The sequence below is a fragment of the Antechinus flavipes genome, chromosome 4 (assembly GCF_016432865.1).
Source record: "Antechinus flavipes isolate AdamAnt ecotype Samford, QLD, Australia chromosome 4, AdamAnt_v2, whole genome shotgun sequence".
NCBI lineage: Eukaryota > Metazoa > Chordata > Mammalia > Dasyuromorphia > Dasyuridae > Antechinus > Antechinus flavipes.
The window spans coordinates 275320487-275343265 of NC_067401.1; the positions used below are offsets into that span (position 1 = coordinate 275320487).

A 22779-nucleotide genomic window follows, 5' to 3' on the forward strand; every position below is an offset into this window, starting at 1 on the left:
CCTTGAGGGCAAAGTATGGGCAGGTCCTGTTGGCTATGAGGCTGAGTGATTTAGTAACTGTGTTGGTGTGGTGGCCACAGGCTGCTCTTAACTAACAAACCACTGGAAAGTCCAAGCATCTTAATGTAGTATTATTATTACTTAATGTAATCCTGTTTCCAAACAGGGAACAAAACCTTATCTACACTAGACACATTATGTTAGACTTATTTCCTTAATGATGTATGACATTAAGGGTCATATTTGCACAAATATAAAGATTATATTGGGCCCACTCCATACATTGCCTTATTTAGGTGAATATGCTTTTCAGTGCCCTCAGTGAGCCAAGTTCACCCACTAAAAGCTTGATTTCAGTGTGTTTCCAATATTGTTTATTTCCCTTTCAGTTGCCTTTCTTTGAATGTGGGTACATTGAGTCAGACGTTTACGGAAATTGCCACTCAGCAGGATGTAGAGAAAGGGATTGATTCCACTGCTGGCATAGCTGAGGCAGATAGAGAGGTAATAGCTCACATAGAAAGTCAGTGTTGGTTGGGCCATCTGCAGATTTACCAGCTGGATCACATGATAGGGCGTGGCACTCAGCACAAAAACTCCCACCAGCACCAGGACCATTCTCGTCAACCTCAGAACCCTTTGCCTGGGAATGCTAGGATTATAGCTGCAGGGGAGAAGTGAACACATAGATCAGGGTAATGGTAAATTAGAAGAAAATGATTCCTTAGAGTAATAAAAAGTAGAATACTAATACTCAATAATGATTAGAATACTAACATTGATGGCTTCTAAAGGTTTTTCAGGGGAATGCACGTCTTTAAAAAACTGACCAGGCATAAAATATGAATTCACTATTAGAGATATTAAATTCTTAAAATTTATAGTTTGACAGAGCCATAAGCAGCATGGGCAAAATGGGGTTTTCTCCCAGAATACTACATTTTAGTGTGGAGAGATACACTGTCACCTGGAAGACATGCTTTTCTCTCATGGTTACTACTGTCCCAGTCACTCACCTAATGGTCTTTTGATGCTGCAGTTGGCAAAACTTCTTCCAGACTATGACCTACTTCTTGGCTGGGGGACCTTTCTCTTGAGGCCCACTTTTCCACTCAACTCCTTCAGGAGGGAGAGATGGACCATTCATTTCCTTAGTCATACTGTCAGTATCATTACTACCTACCACCCCTCTCCCTCAAATGGTTTTGTTCCAAGTGAAAATCCTCCTAGTTATGGCTCTGCATTAGATAATTGATTGAAAATTTTTACAAGTGGGTCTAAATGATAACTACTCTTGTGGCTTATGACTTGAGGATGTTAGTTTAAAAACATTGCATCTTCTTGACTGAGCCACTATATCATATGGCCATATAAGTATACACATATATATTTATGCAATTCCATGTTGTCATAACTCACACATACAAATACATGGCAGCATGGAATCATATAAATATACATATGCACATATATACATATAATAATGTAACATATAAGACTTAGGATATACATAAATATGTGTCTGTATAAACACACATATATACATATCTATATATAGATATTTAGATACAAACACACATATGTACATCCTAAAAAATCTTTGCAGTTTTAAGCTTTAATTGTTTGAAATGGTACTATCTTTTGGAAGTTTCCTCTATCAACATAGGTTGGCAACTTTTCTGAAATATATAATTTATATAATAAGACTTACAGTATTTCTTAAATGGCAGTGAGAAATTAGGTCTTTTTTCCAAGGTTACAATAGCTATTATGTATCTGAAGCAGGACTGGAACACAGGTCTACAGATCTTCCATAAATACTATTGCTCCCTCCTTCCTTATCTGTCTGTCCATCTTTCACATTCATAATATGTACTCACATCTATATACATACTATACACTCACATACATACTCACTTAAAGTGATAATTATATAGCTACATTTCAGGTATATTAGGATACATGAAGTTTCATTAACCAGAAAGATAATAAAGTAGACTCTTACCATCCTGATTTCTTGTTTTGTTGGTACATCTCCCAGGTATAACATAAAATTAAAATGTAGCACACCAAGATCAAAGGCAAAGGGAAAAAAAATGTTGTTATAGTCAAATAAAGAGTGTACCTGCAAAGCAAAAATATAATGATCAGATTGAGAATTTACTCAATAGTTTATAGCATACCATAATGTTTCTTCAGAGGTGGGTAAAAGTAGGAATAAATTGTCTAAGACTCTCCATGTATATTTCTACATGAGAAGATCTAGGAAAACATCTTCCAAGTAATAGTGCATGGAGGTGTGGATGCTGAATAAGAATGAACAAGGATTCTTAACCTTTTTTGTGTCTTAGACCTTTTTGGCAACCTGCTGATCCCTTTTTTCAGAATGTTTTTAAATGCAAAAATAACACATATAGGATTGCAAAAGACCAAAGTTTTGTTACAATAAAGATGCAATTTTTTTCCCCATTCAAGTTTGCGAACTCCCTGAAATCTATCTATGGACCTGATAAAGGACTCCTTTATAATACAGTGTTTGCCCTCTTTCTGCATCTCTTCAGTGATAAGAGTGGCCCAAGTGGAGATGCATAGAGAATGAAAAGGAGCTCCTTTCTTAGAGTGATTCTTGCTGTCAATTCAGTTAAGATTATTTAATATTTCTCCAGAGTAAAGAGGGATACTTGAAGAGTGAATATGGCTATTTTCTTCATATGGACCTAATGTGAAACAGCTAAATGATGGATAGAGCACTGGGCCTGGAGCTAAAGGAGATTTGAATTCACATCTATCTCAGACACTAGCTGTGTCATTTTGGGCAAGTCATTTAATATTGTTTACTTTAATCCACTGGAGATGGAAATGACAAGCTACTTTAATATCACAGAACAATGAAGAGTCGGACACCACTGAACAAGTGAAAAACCATATAAACTTGATGTCCTCCCGGACAAATTTGTTTCCTGATTGCCTCCTTTTCTATTCCCAGCACTTAGCACAGTGCCTGACACATAAAAGGCACTTAATGTTTATTGCTTGATTGATCATGAGGGTAAATGATTGTACCATATTGAGGGACAAGTTGTTTTACCTCTTCTCTCTGCTCAGGTTGTTGCTTGATATGTTTACTCCGGAGATGAAGTTGTGGTATAAAGCCCTAATGCTAGAGTAAAAACAGCAGACAGGAATGGAAACAGAGGTAACTATCAGAACAAAATGCTTCCATTTCCATACTAATTTCTTCCTTTTATTAAGCTCATATAAGCTTGTTTGACTCCTGTTGTCTTTTAGGAATTTTAAGAAATTATCCTTTGGGAATTATAATCTCTGTGTATAACTGGGATTAAGAGAGAAAGGTGACAGGGAGAAGTCCTTTCAAGATAGCACATCTACACTGATAACGTTTATTTGTCATCATTACTTTCACTGCAGAACCTAGGGACTCAGCACTCAGTCTTTGAATATCTAATGCTAAAAAAAATGATTAGGTAATGATCAGATAAAACTATTTTGATCAAGTGGGAAAAAAATAGCCAAGTGGATTGTTTTATGTTCTATAGCTAAAAAACAAAACAAAACATAATCTCTACTTGGTTATCTTGATATCTTGAATAACACTTTTCAAATAGTGGGGGAAAGCTTAGATTTAAAACTGGAAGGAACATTGAAAGTCATCTATTCCCATTTTCATTTTACAGATGGTGGGGGGAGTTGACAGATATTTAGAGACAATTAATGGTCACATGGGCAGCTGGATGGCAAAATGGATAAAATCAGGAAGATTTATCCTCATGAGTTCAGATTTGGTCTCAGACACTTATTGGCTGTGTGATCCTGGCCAATTCACTTAACCTTGTTTGTTTCAGTCCCTCATCTATAAAATGAGCTGACCAAGGAAATGGCCAACCACTCCACTATCTTTGCCAAGAAAACCCCAAATAGTGGGATGAAGAGTTGTATATGATTGAAATGACTGAATAACAACAACAAAAATTGCCACATATTGCTCACAGGTAGAATTTGAACCCAGGTTCTGAGTCAGTGTTATCTGACTTGTACTCAAAAAAGCCCACTAATGCTGTCTTGGTCTTGAATGTTACAACTCAATCTGGCTAATTTAGTGTGTTTCTTTAAAATGAACATTTTAATATGTTCCAAATAATTTTGGTACCTGAATTCAGGCTCTTTTATAAAGGCTACCAAATGTACAGGTCCTCCCCCACCCAAAATGAAAGTGTCCAATTGATTGTGGAAAACAAGGAGATGAGAGGAGAGGAGTGTGCTGAGTACCTTGAGAGGATGCTCTCCAATGCTGCTCACTCACAGACAAGTGGGATGAAGTACTTGACAACTTAATTCCGCTTTATTTTCTCTAAGTTTTAACAACTTACCAAAGCACATCATCAGGGGATGCTAAATCAAAAGCACAACTTTCAAAACCATCTTTGAATTTGATGACTTTCGAGTAGATCCAGACAGGCAACATCAGAGCAAATGAAGCTACCCAAAGGCACAAATTGATGCGGATGGTCTTCGACCTTGTTCTCAAACTGGTAAGCTTAAATGGCTGGACCAGAGCCAAGTACCTGTAAAACCAGTTGAGAAGGGTTTGTGAACAATCAATACAAGCTCTGAGCTCTAAGGATGAAAGGTTCATGACAAGAGTAAATTATTAGTATTATTATTCTCCCTGAAGTGCAATTCTATCATGGTGAAGGAAAGTAATATTTTTTGAAAGATGGGCTACACCTTTAGAGAAAAACCTTTTCAGTCTGGAGGTCTAAATAAACCACTCAGACAAATAACTTCCACTACAAATAAGAGTGATAATGATAAAAAAAAAATCTTTAGGCTGAACTTTACCTTTACAACATTGTCCTTTATAGATATTCTCTGAAAATTGGATTCTGATCAGGGATTTCCTTCCGGAGGAAGTGTCCCTACTATGTATTCAAGAGCATTCACTTCTGAGCACAATTACATTAGTGGAGAGAAATTTTTTTTGGGAAGGGAGCGGGAGAAAAGAGAAGGGAGTGAAAATGCCATAGAAACATAAGGGAAAATGAATAGTTTATGTTTAACTTCTTTAGTTCCTAATAATAGAGGTTTAGGGTTGAAAGAAACATTTAAGGACCATTGAGTTTATTCCATATCTGGAAAAATAAACCCACCTTCTACAACATCCTTGATTCATAGTATTTATCCCTTGCTTGAATAAAACCAGTGAGGGAGAAATCCACTTCTTTTCTTTTTTTTGGATAACTAATTTTTGAGATGCATCACTACATAGATAATTGCAGCTTAGAGTAATTGAACAGTTTGTGGAGGGCAAAATAGTATAGAAACCACTTTAGCAAGCACATGATCTCCTTGCCAAGAGAAAGACATGACAACCAAATACAATGTCAATTAGAGGGAGAAGGAAATAAGTCTACCAAAAGCTATTCTTGATCCAGATAAAATTAGGAAAATTTATAAATATAATTGGATGTAGAAAAACAGAGTCAACATGTATCAGATTTGCCAGAATTTAGCGGTGTGTTCTCATCATTGAAGACAAAGGAAGCAACAAATTTATATTTTAATACCTCATGCCATATGTGCTTTATAAAGATATAGCAATACTCTTAAGCTGCTTCTGACCAAATACATGCAGAATACAATCTACGCAGGGATTGAAATAATATTAAAGATACTTTGAGGTAGATTGTCAAAATATTTCAGAGGGAAGAGGAAGCTACTAAAATAATAGGAAAGATAATGAGAGATTAAGTGAGAATTAGCAATTAGTGACTGATATATTTACTTTCTTCATCTATAAAATATTTTTAAGACTATTGTTCAAATATATAGAGGATCTCTTTGAAGGTAATGTGCAAAAGAAACAAAAAAGGTTTTTGCTGATGATTTCTCATATCAGACCATATCTTTAGAATAATACAACTGAATGAGAAAAATAGAGAATATGAAATCTCACTGTGTGTATTATTTATTGATTCTTTTAAAAAATACAGCTAATGTATTGGTCAACCTGCCATTGGGGGGAGGGGATGGGGGGAAAGAAGGGAAGGATGGGAAAAATTGAACAAAAGGTTTGGCAATTGTCAATGCTGTAAAATTACCCATGCATATAACTTGCAAATAAAAGGCTATTTAAAAAATAAATAAAAATACAGTTGATTTGATATTATAAAACCTGGTCTTCAAGAACTTCCTTCAACAGGATGTTTCCCATGCATATGATAGATGCCATTATAGTTACAATTTTGTTTACAGGCTCTGGTCTGCCAGAGTGTGGTTGGGCCTCTCCTTTCAAGGACCAAATAAAGGTTTCCTCTTTGTATCTGAAGATGCCTCTGAGTAGTCAATTTGGGTAAGGGGGTCTAGCACCCACCTATACACTAAGTTCCCATTATCTGGAACTATTTTGCTAGTAGTGGTAAGTGGGTATCAATCTTCCTCAATTATTTGGAAACACTAGCTTATTTGAGGCTTCCTGGATCTAAATTAGTGGAACTCTGTTGCACATTTTCTTAATATTTTTATGTAGCCAAAACTAATCTGCTTTTCATTGGCCACCAATAGGTCCTAGGCCAAGCCCCATTTGGTCATTATTTGGGTCCTAATTGACTCAGATTGAATGTAAATAGCAGTCATTTCTGATTTTGCCAGAAATCCTGAGGGTCTTCCCTTCACAGATTTATTTACTTATTTAGATTATTATTATTATTTTTTTTTTGAAGGAGATTCTTTGCCTCAGTTGCTACTTAATCACAGAATGGGTGTGGTCTTAGTCAAATTGAGAACTGTTGAAGATCTTAGCTTAAAAAGACCTAGATCACACATTGCATTCAGAGCTATCCTACTACTAATCTATATCTGGCCTCTGGACCCTGGACTCTGGAGGGAAAAATGAAGCAGGTGACGTTGCCCAGCCCCTCCTCATTTAAATCCAATTCACCTGTATGTCAAGGCATCACCTCCCTGATATCACAGTTCTTTTCAAGAATAAAGCACAGGGGCAACTAGATGGCGCAGCGGATAGAGCACCAGCCTTGAAGTCAGGAGGAATTCAAGTTCAATCTGGTTCTCAGACATTTAACATGTCCTAGCTGTGTGACCCTGGACAAGTCACTTAACCCCAATTGCCTCAGCAATAAAAAAAAAAAAAAAAAAGAATGAAGGACAGACAATAACAACAATATGTAACCATAATGATTTGGGAGATTCCATTAAAGCAAAATCCCTGCATCTCATTCTGGATGCACTGAGTCCACTACATTTTTTCATGACTAAAAATACAATTTGCAGACTTTGATTTCAATCTTTGGCTACGGAACAATACAGAATTAGCTGACCTGCCTTAAGTTTGGGCCCATGACCTTGACTGCATTAGCTCTGTACTCAAATGAGCAAACTAGATGCAGACATGAGAGTATTAATTACTATGTAACCTATTAAATTATGGAGAAAAATGCATGCTTTATATTTTGAGAATTTTTTTTTCAGAAATATGGTAAGAGATTAAATATTTGTTCTTAAGAATTGATGTAAACTGTGTCCCCTTTAATCTTTGGGGGAAGGATGGTCCTGGGTTAGAAATCTCAAACCCTCCTGGCCTTTGGGAGGGGCCCCACCCTTCTTTTTACAGGGGGAAACTACCAGATAAGTAATCTCATTCAGTTGGAAATCTTGGCCTGGATCATGATCACCATCCTCTATTAGAAGATTCCCCACTCCCATCTCCCCACCCCCCTGCTCCAGGACAAGAAAACCCAATTTAATTGAAGGCTATGTGCCTAGAACTTTGCAAAAGTCCTAACAGGATTTTGTTGTCTAAGGAAATTGTTTCCTTACTTTAATAAATCCATTCTTGCCACAAACCTTGAGCTTGTATTCACTGGGGTTTGTGAATTCTTTCACAAAGCCTGTGGACTGGCCAGGGATCCCATTGCTGTCAGGAGATCTCTCAACCCTCATTTTTCACATCTCAACGGTATCAGAGCATATTACTCACCCCCAGTTAATTCCCTATTACTTGTATGACCAATTCAAAAACCATCTCTTAGGTATTTAAAGTCCTTCATAACCAGGTTTCTTTCATATATTTACAGTCTTTCCCTTATCCCCCTATATTGAAATCTATTCTTTGTCTCTTGGCTATTCCTCAGAAACTATTCTATCTTCTATGCATTTCCCCTTATTGTTCCTTATAGTTGCAAACTGTTCTTATAGAAGCAATCCTTTCTTTCTTCATCTCTAACTTCTGGTTACCCTGACTTCTTTCGCTCGCAGATAAAATTCTTTCTTGGGCAAGAATTTTTCCGTAACACTCTTAATTTTGGTGTGTTCCCTCTGTTGATTAACAGCTTCAGTTTATTCTGATATCTGGTTTGTGCAGAGTTGTCTGCAGGTTGCTTCCCCTCCCCATTAGACTATGAGATCCTTGACAGCAAGGTTTACTTTTCATTGAATCCCCAGCCCTTATCACAATGTGTGGCACATAATAGACACTTAACAAAAGCTTGTCAACTTGACTTAACATTAAAGTAAATGACCTATGCTGCCCTTGCTGCTCCATAGGTCACATATTTGTATACTGCTCACTTCTTCCCAGCTTCAAGGATGTGCTCAGGAAGATAAATGCCAAGAAACTCATAATTCAATTCAATTCAATTCAACTATCATAAAATACTTGAAGCATCACTGAAATTCCCAGAGCCTGAACAATGCTTCTTACTTTGTTTGATCCAGTGGATTCACAGATGCCCTGATATTTTGTTTATTATTGAGACTCTTGTATATCTCCTTTCTGTGAGGAATTAACTGAGTCAAGACATTTTCATGGGAAAATAACCTTAATTGTGACTTGAGACTTTATAATAACAAATAGAGCTATAGCTAAAAGTTGCAGGTCTTTTTCCCCTCCTATTTCCCACCATCTCTTAATTAGCATTTAAATACTTCTTTTAAAGGTGATGATGGCTTTGAATTCTCTTCTGTTAGGATATCTGCTTGTATAGTAGTTCTGTAAATTAAGAGTTTATTATTATTGACTTGTATTCTTTTGTTTCTGGGTTAGATTTCCATGATTATGACCTAGTGAACTCTAAAAATTGTGCAAAATAATCACTGAAACCATGTCTCCTTTGATCTGCAAAAGAAGAAAAGTTCAGGGTTTCCCAGGCTCCAAGGAATCTAGAGACGGGGCCCATCCTCCTAGGATGGGAGAAGTAATATTATTCAAGGGCAAATCAACTTTCATTGATCTTTTGGGAAGTCACATCCTCATTCAGGAAATTCTAAATTTTCATTTAATTAAGAAATCCTGGTCCAATTTTCAATTCAAATCACCTCAGATTTTCTCTTAAAGTGGATCTTTGCCAGTCATTCTTTGCAAAATATTTCTTAAGAAATAGGCCTGCCAAGGAGAAAGCCTCTTAATGTAAAATAAAATCTCTTTTTGCCACAGCCTCTAGTGTTAGTGAATTCTTTCCCTTCTGAACCTGCATCTCTTGGAACAGAAGGGATCTCATTCATTCATTCACACACCTCATCAATTAGATCTCCCAAACAATGGGAGAAAAGGCCAGCCAAGGGAGGTGGGAGTTTTGAGGGTTTCTGTGTTTAGGCTATTTAATCTTGAGTTTCCCAGTTTATGCTTTTCACTTCTTTGTTGACTAACCTCTTATCAGATGGAAGATGCTCTTTCTCATGAGAGTCTAATAAACTCCTTTTTGCTTTTTCTCACTCTGAGAATCTCTGTTTTTGTGGACATTACTGTCCCACACATTTCTATGGGAACAGCCATTAGGATTTTGATTATATTTCTCAGTGGTTTCTGGCATGCTGTCCCTGTGGTTCCTAACATGTGCATGTGTGATTAGAGCAATGGCTATGGTGAATATTTTAATTGTGTAATAGTTTAGATGTTCTGAAATAAGACTCTATGTGCTATTGGCTGCTATGAAATAAATTTCTAATGGTTTAAGATTCTTAGATATACAATAATGATATCAAATGGATCTTCGCTGACGCATATTGGCTTAGAAACCCATAAATTAATATTCTCTATATCGTATTGTATTTTACTTTTCTTCTTCTTTTTCTTTCTTTCTTTCTTTCTTTCTTTTTTTTAATAGTTTTTTATTTACAAGTTATATGTATGGGTAATTTTACAGCATTGACAACTGCCAAACCTTTTGTTCCAATTTTTCCCCTCCTTCCCCCCACTTCCTACTCTAGATGGCAGGGTGACCAGTAGATGTTAAATATATTAAAGTGTAAATTAGATACACAATAAGTATACATGACCAAACCATTATTTTGCTGTACAAAAAGAATTGGATTCTGAAATATTGTACAATTAGCTTGTGAAGGAAATCCAAAATGCAGGTGGGCAAAAATATAGGGATTGGGAATTCAATGTAATTTCACTGGGTGTAGCTGTAGAACTGTCATTACTGCTCCATTGGAACTGATTTGGTTCATCTCATTGCTGGAGAGGGCCACTTCCATCAGAATTGATTATCATATAATATTGTTATTGAAGTATATAATGATCTCCTGGCACTGCTTGTTTCACTCAGCATCAGTTCGTGTAAGTCTCTCCAGGCCTTTCTGAAATCATCCTGTTGGTCATTTCTTACTGAACAATAATATTCCATAACATTCATATACCACAATTTATTCAGCCATTCTCCAATTGATGGGCATCTACTCAGTTTTCAGTTTCTGGCCACTACAAACAGGGCTGCCACAAACATTCTTGCACATGTGGGTCCCTTTTCCGTCTTTATGATCTGTTTGTGGGCTTATACCCCAAAGTATAAGCTGGATCAAAAGGTATGCACAGTTTGATAACTTTTTGAGCATAGTTTCAAATTGCTCTCCAGAATGGCTGCATGTATTCACAATTCCATCAACAATGTATTAATGTCCCAGTTTTCCCACATCCCCTCCAACATTCTGCATTATCTTTCCCTGTCATTCTAGCCAATCTGACAGGTATGTAGTGGTATCTCAGAGTTGTCTTAATTTGCATTTCTCTGATTAATAATGATTTGGAGCATATTTTTATATGTCTATAAATAGGTTTAATTTCTTCATCTGAGAATTGTCTGTTCATATCCTTTGACCATTTATCAATTGGAGAATGGCTTGATTTCTTATAAATTAGAGTCAATTCTCTACATATTTTGGAAATGAGGCCTTTATCAGAACCTTTGACTGTAAAAATATTTTCCTAGTTTATTGCTTCTCTTCTAATCTTGTCTGCATTAGTTTTGTTTATACAAAATTTTTACTTATTTTATTAAACATTTTTCAATTATATTTTTATTTGGGTCTAGCCCTACACTGGCATTTTTGCCAGCTGTTTCGACACTTCTGGTTTATAGGACTGAATGGGACCAGGTGAAAAAGTCTATGAGATACAGTAAGTCAGACTGTAGGCCTAACTCACATGATCCCTGTTCCCAGAGGTCTATGGAGCTGGAAGATCAGGCCTTAAACCCAAGTTGCAGAAAGTCTCATAATCTCTAGGCTTAGAGGTCTCTAAAGGTCAGATCCTAGGTCAGCTTCAGGAAGTGGTAACCAACAGGAAGCAGACAACCCTGGTGACCATTGGTCATTAATATTTATTTCCTTTTAGTCTAGCCAATGAAAAGACTTGGGTCTTTTGCTATTTAACCAATTTTACTATTTCTGGCTTGTCAGGTCTAGCACATGTTGGGAGCTGGGATGCCTCTTGGGTGTGCTGGGCCTCTCCCTGCAGGGACTAAATTAATGCTTTCTCTTTGTACCTGAAGATGTCTCTGATTAATTTGGGGAAGAGGGGCTAGAACCTATTCCACCCAGGACTAAAGACAATCTTCTCCCTGGGAAATACAAGGGTGCTGTGTGGAAAAGATGAAGAACTTATAGATCAAGCACAAATTGATCAGTGACTGTTAGCTAAATTAATTAAACCAGTGGTCCTCAAAGTGTAGCCCAAAGAATTGTTGGGGTCTCTGAAACCCTTTCAGAGGGTCTACATATTCAAAATTGTTTTTTATTTCTAATATAGTAAATAGCTATGAATATAACCCATGTGAACAAAAACTCTTTGAACGGATCCTTGATGGTTTTTTTTAACAACATAAAAATACTAAGAACAAAAGTTTGAGAACCACTGATAAAGCCTTAAGGTCTCCATTTCAGCTTCTCCGGAGTCATATGATTTTAGATAAGGCCTGGATTACATTCCATTGTCCAAAGAAGGGATTAAAAAGTATACGTGGCTGAAGAAGTTATGCATCACCTTATCTACTGCATTCCACTGATTAAATAGGGGAATAGAGACTTATGAAACCAATCACAACATATAGAGAGTGGGATTTTGGGGTTCTTTGTCTGAAATGTATAAAAACTGTGACCATTCTCAAGGAAGTGGCCCTCCTGCTGTGATCTTTGGCTCACAGAAGGGGATGGTCTACTTCTCGAGATTCTAATAAATATTCCGCTTTCCATGAATGATCTCTGAGTAGTCAATTTGGGTAGGTATCTTTGTCCCAAACAGTCCTAGAAATATTCTCATAAACAGCTATAATAAAAACTCTGATCTCTTTAAGTATTCAGGCCTAGGATCCTTGTCAGAATCATTTGTTCAGTTTTGCTGCCAAGGACTTTTTGGATTCTCTGTCTTACTTTCAGGCCTGCTTGTTTCATTCCACTGTTATACTTAGAAGTCAGGAATGTGTGAGGAGCTGAGGGTTCTGGAAGAAGCCTAATTATTTTCCCATCTCTGTTTTAGTAATTGCTTCACAAACTCTAAGTATTTATTCCTTGTGGGCAAAAGGGATTCTTTTGTGAGGAGGAAGAAATGGAATTGTCAGGAAGAAATACAAGGGAAGCAAATGAGAATATAAAAGTAAAAGATATCAAAAAATAATTTTAAAGATGAAATTGAAACAAATGTAATGTGAAATTAAATTATATAATAATGAAACCTAAAAAAACCTTAACTGGGCAATTTTTTTTCCTTCAATTACTTGATACTTTGGTGAACAACAAAAAGAAAACAACTTTATTGTTGAAAAACAAATATTAGTTATGTCTGTATTTGAAACATCTCTGCTGAACGGCCTACTTGTAAAATCAAATTCAAGTTTCCCGTATATCTTAGCCTTTAATGAAGTATTTCAAAGCACATTTGCCTACCTGTCCAAACTCATTACAGTCATGATAGCACTGCATGCAAACTGGTTGCAGGTGTCCAGTGAGGTAATGATGGTACAGAGAGGACTCCCAAATACCCACTCTCCTCCTCGGGCCCATTGATGAATAAGAAAAGGCATTCCAATGATATGGACCAAATCAGCCACGGCCAGATTACAGATATATATGTCTGGGATAGTTTTTTTCCTAGACCTAAAACAAATAGAGAAAGATTGATGATTAATCAAAAATGCTCTATCTCAAATCTATAATACTTCAAAAAAAAACTATTATCCTAGAAAACATTAAAAATGATATGCTTAACAGATAATTATATCATTTTAATTTTGTTTAAAAATATTAAAAGCTTACTATGTGCCAGACAATGTGCTAAATGCTATGAATAAAAAATTTAAAAAAATTTTACCTGATCTCAAGGATCTTATTTTATTTTATCAATCAAGCAAATATTTACTAAGCATTTACTGCATAGTAAGCACTGGGGATATGTTCATTAAAAAAGAAATAGTCCTTTCTTCAAAGAGTTTACATTTTTTGCTCAATAAACATTTACTAAAGACCAACTATATACCAGACACAGTATGGATGTGCTAAGAATACAAAGAAAGAAAAAGAACAGCCCTTCTTTCAAGGAGCTCACAGTCTAATGGAGTAGAAAAAAACAAAACATACACACATATAAAACTATATGTAAACAAATAATATATAAGATAAATTGGGATAATCTGAGAGTGAAACTAGAATTAAGGGGATCACTCTTATGTATTTGTTACTTGCATACTTAATATTAAGTAAAGATCTCATTTTCTAATGTAGGAGACAATAGGCAAATGATGAGCTATATATAAGATATATACCAGACAATGGAAAATGATCTTACAAGGAAGGCACTAGAAGCTAGGAGAGTGGGGGAAGGAAGAGAGCCAGGGAAAAGCCTTCTGTAGAGCAAGGGACTTGAGCTAAGCCTTGAAGGAAATCAGGGAAGCTAAGAAAAGGAAGAGTATTGCAAATATGAAAGTAAGTCAGTGCAAAATCACAAAGTTGGGAGATGATGTAGATGACATCAACCCATCAACCAACCAACCAACTATGTATCAATCACTGGAGAACAAGCATAAAAGTGAAGCAGTTTATGACCTTCAGGGGAGTGGGTCTAGCTGGGGGAGAAAATCTGTATTTGTCTTTCCTTTCCCCTTTCTTCCTTCTTCCCTCTCTCCTTCCTTCCTTCTTCTTTCCCTTCCTCCCTCCTTTCCTTCTTTCCTTCCTTCCTTTCTGAGTTGTTGACAAGGGTGGGAATGAGATGGAGGGAGGGAGGTGGGGGATTAAGGGGAGTATTGGGATGATGGGAATGGGTGTTTGAAAAATAAAGGATTTGTGCAGGGTCATAAAACTAGTTATGTGGCAGAGACAGAACCGAGGCAGAACCTGGAATTATCTTTTCTTAACTCTGATAGAGATTGGTCCTCCATATACTACATTAAGCTCTCTACTGCGCTTATACTAATAGGGCTCAATGAATATAATACATAAATAAGTAGGGGATGGAAATGACCTTCCATCTGAGGATCAAGTAATGTCTCAAATAAAGTTAGAGTCTTGTTTCTGTTCCAGAGTAGAATAACTGATGAAGAAAAATAAAAAGAGGAGTTTGGAGAAATACTCGAATTCTACACTCAATGGTTCTTGATACAGTTTTCCAGGACACCCATGGAATGATCTCTTTGAGCAGTTGTAAAGAAAGCAATGGATAGAGATGAAGCAAACATAACTAGATAGAAAGTAGGGCAGGAGTATTTTAAAACTCAGAAATAGTATCATGGTCGTTACTATATATTATCTTTTACCTGGTCCTTATTCAAAACCTTTCTAACTTGGTGCAGGACCTAGCAGTTTATATTTGGCTGCCACAGTCATCAGAGCTTTATCATCTTGTACAATTTTATACATGTTACAATTTTAATGGAGATGGTGGCAGGTAGCATCATATTCTGTTAGGAATAATGTATTCACATTTAAATTAGAATGCAAACCTCATGATTATGTTCTAATTATTGCCAATGAGATTATTGTATCTTTCCTGTGTGGTGAAAATGTTCCTGGTTTTAGAGTCGGTGCTGTGATGGTATAATTCTGAGCCATTAACATCGCTAAGGAAATACTTTTTTGTTCTCAGGGTCAAAATTCGGGGTTTCTGCTCTGTTCACTACATCATTTAGATTTTTTTATTCTTTTAATCAAAAATAAAGTCATATTTTAACAAAAAAGAACTCTTGAAGCAGCTAGAAGACATAGTGCATAGAGCACTGGCCTTGAAGTCAGGAGGACCTGAATTCAAATTTGATCTCAGACACTTAATATTTACTAGCTGTGTAACCCTGGGACATCACTTATCTCCGGTTGCTTCCAAAAAACAAACAAAAAACAAATTAAATAGGAAAAGTAAAAATAAATAAAAAGACTCAGTGTAACTGGGTTCACATTCTGACTCTAATACTAGCTGTGTCACTAAATCTCTCTGGGCCTCAGTTTCTTAATCTGTAAAGTGAGGGTGTTGGGCTACATGTCCCTTAATGTCCATTCAATTCTAAATCTATGATCCCATAAATAATTACCTATAATTTATTGATAATTAATTATAGCAATGCTAGCTGCTATAGTGGATACAGTGCTAGACTTAGAATCAGGAAAACCAGAGTTCTTTTGTGCCTCAGTTTCCTTTTATTGTCCTGCCTCAGTTTCTCTAATTGTCCTGCCTCAGTTTCCCTAAATTGTCCTACCTCAATTTCCCTAACTTGTTCTGCCTTAGTTCCTTGAATTGTTCTGCCTCCATCCCCCTGATTGTAACCTCCCCCTCCTGATCATTAGGACTGATATAACTTGGGGCTGTCTACTCTAAGGTTATAAATTGTAAATATGTAATCTCAACATAAGGGGGAGTTCAGATATCTTGGCTCCTAAGTCCTCCTAAATTTATCAGAATTTATGGTCCTCACCCCTTAATTCCCATGCTCACCAGACTTTGGACTCCACCCCCTGCCTTTGGCTACCCTGATTTTAGAGCCACGTATATAAAAACCATTGGAATCTCACAATCAATGCTGCTGCAGCTGCTGAATGCTTTGAGACATCAGCCTTGGGACTAAAATGGATTCTTTGGTCCCAGAAAATCTCTCCCTCTCAGAAATCCAAATAAAATATATAAAACTGTCTAATCTCTACCTTGCCTCAGTTTCTCCAGCATTACAATTCAAGTCCTTCCTTAGATGCTTACTACCTGTGAGATACTGGGCAAGTCATTTAAACTCACTGAGTCATAGTTTCCTTATCTGTAAAATGAAGAGGTTGCCTATGAAGGCTTCAAAGATCCATTCCAGATCTAAATCTATGATCTTATTATATGTGGCAAGAGTTATTTATTTGTTAATTTTTTTGGTGAGGCAATTGGGGTTAAATGACTTGCTTAGGATCACAAGGCTAGGAAGTGTTAAGTTTCTGAGGCTGGATTTGAACTCAGGTCCTCTTGACTTCAGGGCCATGATTTATCCATTGCACCTTCTAGCTATCCCAAGAGTCATTTTTTAAAAAATGACTTTATTTTTGTTTAAAAGAAGAAAAATATATAAGTATAGTGAACAGAACAGAAACCCTGAATTTTGACCCTAAGAACAAAAAAGATGTTTCCTTAGGGATATAGTGGCTCAGAGATTCCTAGGCAATAAATGCAAAGTAATCCATTTATTAAATATTTCATTATTGCAAATGACACTATGCAAAACAAAAGTGATGGGAAAACAAATCCTTTAACCTGCTATGTATGTGTGAAACATTGTTACCGTTGTGGTTTCATTCCTCATGAGCTCTGTGTCTTTTGCATTTTGTGTGCCTGCTCATTGGTGTGGGTGAAAGAGACACAGTGAAAGAGACACACATTGGTGTGTGTGTTTGTGTGTGATAAAATACAAATATATTTGAAGAATTGCTTATCCCTGTCTGCTTATCCAATAGGTTGGAGCACATAAATCTACATTTTGATTTATTTTTCCAAGTATAATCCCTCTTCACATCTCTTGCTGTCAGGCTTCAATAGCTTTTCCTGCACATACCAAGTGCTTAAAAGACAAATGCAGAGAAATGGTTTTGGTTTCTCAAGATGGAATTATAGTCTAAATGTGTTCCATCGTTCACTTCCTGTTTATCACTTTCTATTGGGGTCAAGTATGGGGTTCTTGAATGTGATTACTGATCTGCAAACTCTCTCCCAAGATGGTAATTTTGACTCCCCAACGTTGGCTTTTTGTTACTTAAATGACCTATAATTTTATTAATAGTTTTTTGAATACTTCCTGAGAGATCTGAGTTCCAGCTTCCTGATTTGTCCTCTCTGTGTTTTGATTTCGTTATTTGAGTCCAGGGCTCTCTATACCATGTTGCCTCTTGATAGTTATATTGGATGGCTGAGAGTCAGAAGATGGGTTCAAATTCCTAACTTGGACACTTACTATCTGCATGACTCTGGAAAAGTTATTTAATTTTTCAAAGCCTCCTATATTGTTCATCTGTGAAATAACACAATTGAACTCAGTGGCTTCTGAGGACTCTTTCAGTCTAATTTATATTCCCCTCACCCTTCATTTATCATTATTTTAGTTTAATTCTCTTACATATTTCTGGTCTTCTTTTGATAAACATAGGCATCTACTTACAGCTTATTAATTGTCCATCTGATTTCAGGGTTTTAAGTTTTTTCACTTCTTTAATATATGCAAATGTGAAATTTCTTTTCCCTTATTTAAATAGAGAGATAAGAATGCCTAACAAGAAAGACTAATAAGAATGCATTAGAAGCACAATAGAGCACTTTGTAAAAATACAGTCTTAGTTAAATACATAGCAATAAAAGATGAGCATTAAGTTACTTTCAAGTGTGACTTGGCAGATTGAAGCATTTATTTTAAAAGCCACAATAATATTCCTTTAGCTAAAAAGGTTGGCTCTTTTCTCAGAAATCCTTCATCAGATGACGATGGGTTGAAGAAAGGAAAGAGTTTAACAAGAGTAATAACAATCAATATATGGATTCAGGTATTCTAAATAAGCAATTCTTTATAATATTTAGAATCATCCTGTTCCTATATATTATTAGTTCAGGATTGATTTTTTTAGTTTATTTTTTTCTTTTAAAATAAATAATAATAGCTCTTAATTTTTCAAAATACTTGCAAAGCTAGTTTTCAACATTCTCCCTTCAACACCTGTGTTCCAAATTTTTCTCCCTCACTCCTCTCCCTTCCCTAGACAGCAAATAATCCAATATAGGTTAAACATATGCAAGCCTTCTAAACATAGTCACATTTATCTTGTAGAACAAGAAAAATCAAAAAAAAAAAAAAAAAAAAAAAAAGAACAAGAAAAATCATATGAAAAAGAAAAGAACAAGCAACCAAACAACAACAACAACAAAGGTGAAAATTTTCGTTGTGATCCACATTCAGTCCCTTTAGTCCTCTCTCTGGATGCAGATCCAGTCATCACAAGTCTATTGGAATTGGATTGAATCACCTCATTGTTGAAAAGAGTCCAGTCTATCACAGTTTGATGAGGTCTAGATACGGGGTACCTAAATGAAATTAGGGTTTAATTGAGGTCTAGTGGCAGGTTCGGGGTACAGGGAGTCAAATAGAGCTCACCTGCAACCCCATTGGATTCGGCACAAGGATACGGAGTTAAATGAAGTCTAGTGGCTACATGAGTCCCCAGTAAAGGAATTTACTGGCCCGAAAAGCTAGATTGATAAAAGAGGTTTATTATGGGGTTTGGAAATAAGGTTATAGTTAAGGAAATAGGTGAAGGTAGAGATAAGAGGACACCGGAAACAGGATTTCAGTGGACAGAGATCCTTGGCGAGCCAGATGTAAGGCTGGCATGTTTGGAATCTCTGCAAAGAGAGGATTCCAGTTTGGCTCTTTTATAATGAGAGATTTAGCTAAAGGGGCCTGTGAGTGGAGTCCCAGGTTGGCTTCTTTTGGCTTTCAGTGGGAGGTTGAGTTTGCTTGGTGGGGGTTGGGAAACCTGAGTAGATCATTAAATGGGGGCTGGGACAGCCCTGGATCTTCTATTGGAATTCAAAGGGACCAAGATTTGTGAACCAAAGGTCCTAGATTCCTGGATTGATAATGCATCAGCTAAGGAGGGGTTGGGAATCAGAAAGAAAGGAATAAATCAATTCTTAAAGGGACCACGACTCTCATCAAGTTGATCATCACATAATCTTGCTGTTGCTGTGCACAGTGTTCTATTAGTTCTAGTCACTTCACTCAGTATCAGTTCATGTAAGTCTTTCCAGGCCTTTTTGAAATCATCCTGTTGATCATTTCTTATAGAACAATAATATTCCATTACATTAACTTGTTTAGCTATTCCCCGAATGATGGACATCCCCTCAATTTTCAGGGTTGATTTTTAATAGAATGTAGTGCAGCAATCTAAATCGAGGGTTAAAATGAACCAGATCATCATTTAGATAGATCTGTGATCCAGACATCTAAATATGAAAATGAAAACATTGAATTTTAGCTTTTGTTTATAGTTACATGGGTAGGAAGTGACAGAGCTAGGTTCTTGATGAGAGAGGCTAATTAATCACAAAAAGCATAAGTGAACTTTAAGCTTATAAATTCACTGGGGTGGGGAAGTTGCTTTTCTGCAAACTAAATATCTATTTATTTACATCAATATCTGTATCTCCCTATGGATACTTGGCTGAATTTGAGTTGAGGAATAAAGAGAAAGTCTAGTGTAGTTTAGAGATGGAGGATTTGGGAATATGAAACTATTAAGTTTCAGGAAGTTCTCAGTTCAATTGATATAGAGATAATTTCTATTAAAGGGCAGAGCTAATCATTCTGTTGCCTTGTATCCTCTGGAGATCAGAAGGCATCTGTCTATTTTCAGAATATAGAGCTGATAGATCAACTCATTTTTCTGATTTACAATTCAGAGGAGGATTTGCTATAGGGAGCAATTCTCTGGTAACTCATCTTCAAAACCTGTTAGGTAATCAATTTATGTACTTTTGAAATTATCATTTCGAGAACTTCCTCTTTGAAATCTCTCTTCATTGTTTTAGCAGGTAGTTTTTATGTTGGAAAATTCATCTCTGCAGTCAACCTTTCAGTAATGAATCTCTGCAAACTTACTAATGCTGGTCTGCAGATTCTTGACATGCAATCTGTTACCTGGCTCATAGTCAAAGATTTCTCAGCTTGATAGTATTTGTCAGAGTTTGCACTTGGATACCATGGTCCTTCTAGAGCCACAGTTTCACTTTGATGTAAATGAATTATAAGAATCAAACTTAATGGTAAGTTGCATAATGATTCAGATTAATAATCTGTTAATGTACTAAAGATTCTTCAACTTAAACTCCTTTAAAAATTCACCAACACACCATCAGACACTGAATATTGTTCTCCTATATATATGTATATGAGATTCAGCCACTGTCTTAACTGCTGTACTTACCTGATAAGGTTCTATTGCTGAAAAGTTTAGTAAATATTTTAAAGACTTAAATGTACGAAGTACAATATTGTGTACTGCTTTGAAATCATAGCTTAATACTATTGAGAAAGAAAAAAAATGAGTCTTTAAATCAATCCCATACCTTATTATGGTGAACACAATGAGAATATTGCCTACTAGGCCTGTGGAACAGAGAATTCCAATCAAAGATGGAAGAATGATGGTCTCTGCTGTACTGATGCTCTGATAAGAGAACTCTCTGCTTTGGGACAGGTTCAACGGGTTGGAAGTACTGTTCCAAAAGGAAGGCTGAAATGAATTCATCTTTCATGAATTTTCAGCAACTAAAGCTGTAACAGCAACAGAAAAATGAATTATTTACTGAATTGTAATAATAATAATAATGTAAGAATTTCACTTTTTAATATCAAATTCTTTCAAAATTAAGCTGAGAATTACAAATCAACTTTTAGATATGTTCTGCCACATGCTGTGGGAGGGGAGGGGATAAGTAGGGAACATTTGGAAAATATATTCTCTACCAAATTTCGATAAAATAAAAAAATCCAGTACATTATCTGGATATTGGAGTCAGACAACCCAAATTTCTATTTATACTTTCTTCTCTCCTATTAATCTCCTTTTTGTTAACTCAGATTAATTTCTCCTAAACTTTAAGATCTCACTCATTTATTTCAAATCTTTTTTCCTTCATGGCATTTGTTAGTTATAACAACCTTAATCTGGCTGGGCTTTGTGATGCCAAAACACAATGAATTTATGTAATATTCTATTATCTCATGTTACAAAGACAAAGCAGCACTTGGATAAAGACTTGTCCAAACTGACTGAAGATTCTGGCTTTAACTTAACTCAGTCACAAGATGATGATACTCCAGAGAACCATGAGATTATTTAAAAGCATTCATATAACTAATTTTAAAAACAATTATCTATTTGTTTAGCATCACATTGACTAAACCACTAAGGAAAATTATGGGCACAAAGTTACAATTAAGAAGCACACTTTTTAAATATTTGTATAATAATTTGAAGTGAGACATATACCAGCAACCAGAAACATTTCTAAAAGCTCTTTGCTGATTCTGTTTAAAATAATCAATCAATAAGCTTTTATTAAGAAGCTACTATATGCCAGACACTATGGTAGGAACTATTATAAAGACTGCTCAGGTAAAATAATGTTATTTGAAAGTGACTTTTGTGCATGGCCTACTACTATATAGAGTCAGAAATGACAATTCAATTAAGGATATATTCAAATTTTCCTGAAGAATTTTTATAGGAATTTTAATTACTTCCTCCTTCTCGTCCTTTGTTGTTTAGGACCTCAGCTTTCCCCATATATAGCCTAAAGATATGTAACTCTGTGAGACTTTGCCGAATAGCCTCATTAAAAATGAGATGCAAGTTTTAGGATTAAGATTTTAAAGTTCAATCTATCTTGTTTCATGTTAATAATTTTCTTCTAATAAAATGAAAAATTTTACAAAACAAAATTCCTCCTCTTCTATAGTCTTTGCTGTCAATGGCATCTATTTCATTCAATTAAATTCAACCTAAATTAATTCAATAATTAAGTACTTAATGTGCAGAGCATTGTGTTTGTGACACACAAAGACAAAAATGAAGCAGTCCCTTCCCTCAGTAATTTTACAGTCTGAGACAACATATCCACAGTAAACAAATTCAAAACATATTCAAAGGAGTTTCAAGAGAGACAGAGATCTTATAAAACTAATGGTAAAAGGAAGGCCAGTGTTTAGGAGGTAGCATATAAAGTATACTTAAAAAAAGAAAAGGTTGTATTTTTTTTTAATATGTGTTTTGGACATCTTTAGACATATGGTGAAGTCCAAAAACACCTCTTTAGAAAAATCCTTTTTTTAAAAAACAAATCATAATTGAGGAATATGCTAAATTCAGTTAGAGGTTAATGAAAATACAGATATAATTTTTTCTCCATCCAAGCTCATGTACTCCTTGACATCTCTTTATAAAACCCTTAGTTTAATGGACTTT

At 35.7% G+C, this 22779-nt stretch overlaps 1 protein-coding gene across 1 annotated transcript; it reads right to left on the reverse strand.

Moving 5' to 3' along the window:
- Positions 1-339: 339 nt before the first annotated feature.
- Positions 340-21075, reverse strand: MCHR2 (melanin concentrating hormone receptor 2). The gene is made up of 5 exons (XM_051993292.1): positions 20879-21075; positions 13198-13407; positions 4389-4583; positions 2006-2125; positions 340-664 (listed from the first exon to the last, which is right to left on the reverse strand). Exons 1-5 carry the CDS (start codon positions 21058-21060, stop codon positions 340-342), a joined length of 1032 nt encoding a protein of 343 aa, XP_051849252.1. The 5' UTR covers positions 21061-21075.
- Between the last annotated feature and the right edge of the window lie 1704 nt (positions 21076-22779).

Coding starts and splice junctions, on each gene's coding strand:
- MCHR2 (XM_051993292.1), bottom strand. CDS start 21,060: ATGAATTCATTTCAGCCTTCCTTTTGGAACAGTACTTCCAACCCGTTG. Junction 13,408..20,878: donor ATTGTGTTCACCATAATAAG/GTATGGGATTGA, acceptor TATTTGTTTTAG/GTCTAGGAAAAAAACTATCC. Junction 665..2,005: donor CAAAACAAGAAATCAGGATG/GTAAGAGTCTAC, acceptor TCTCCCCTGCAG/CTATAATCCTAGCATTCCCA.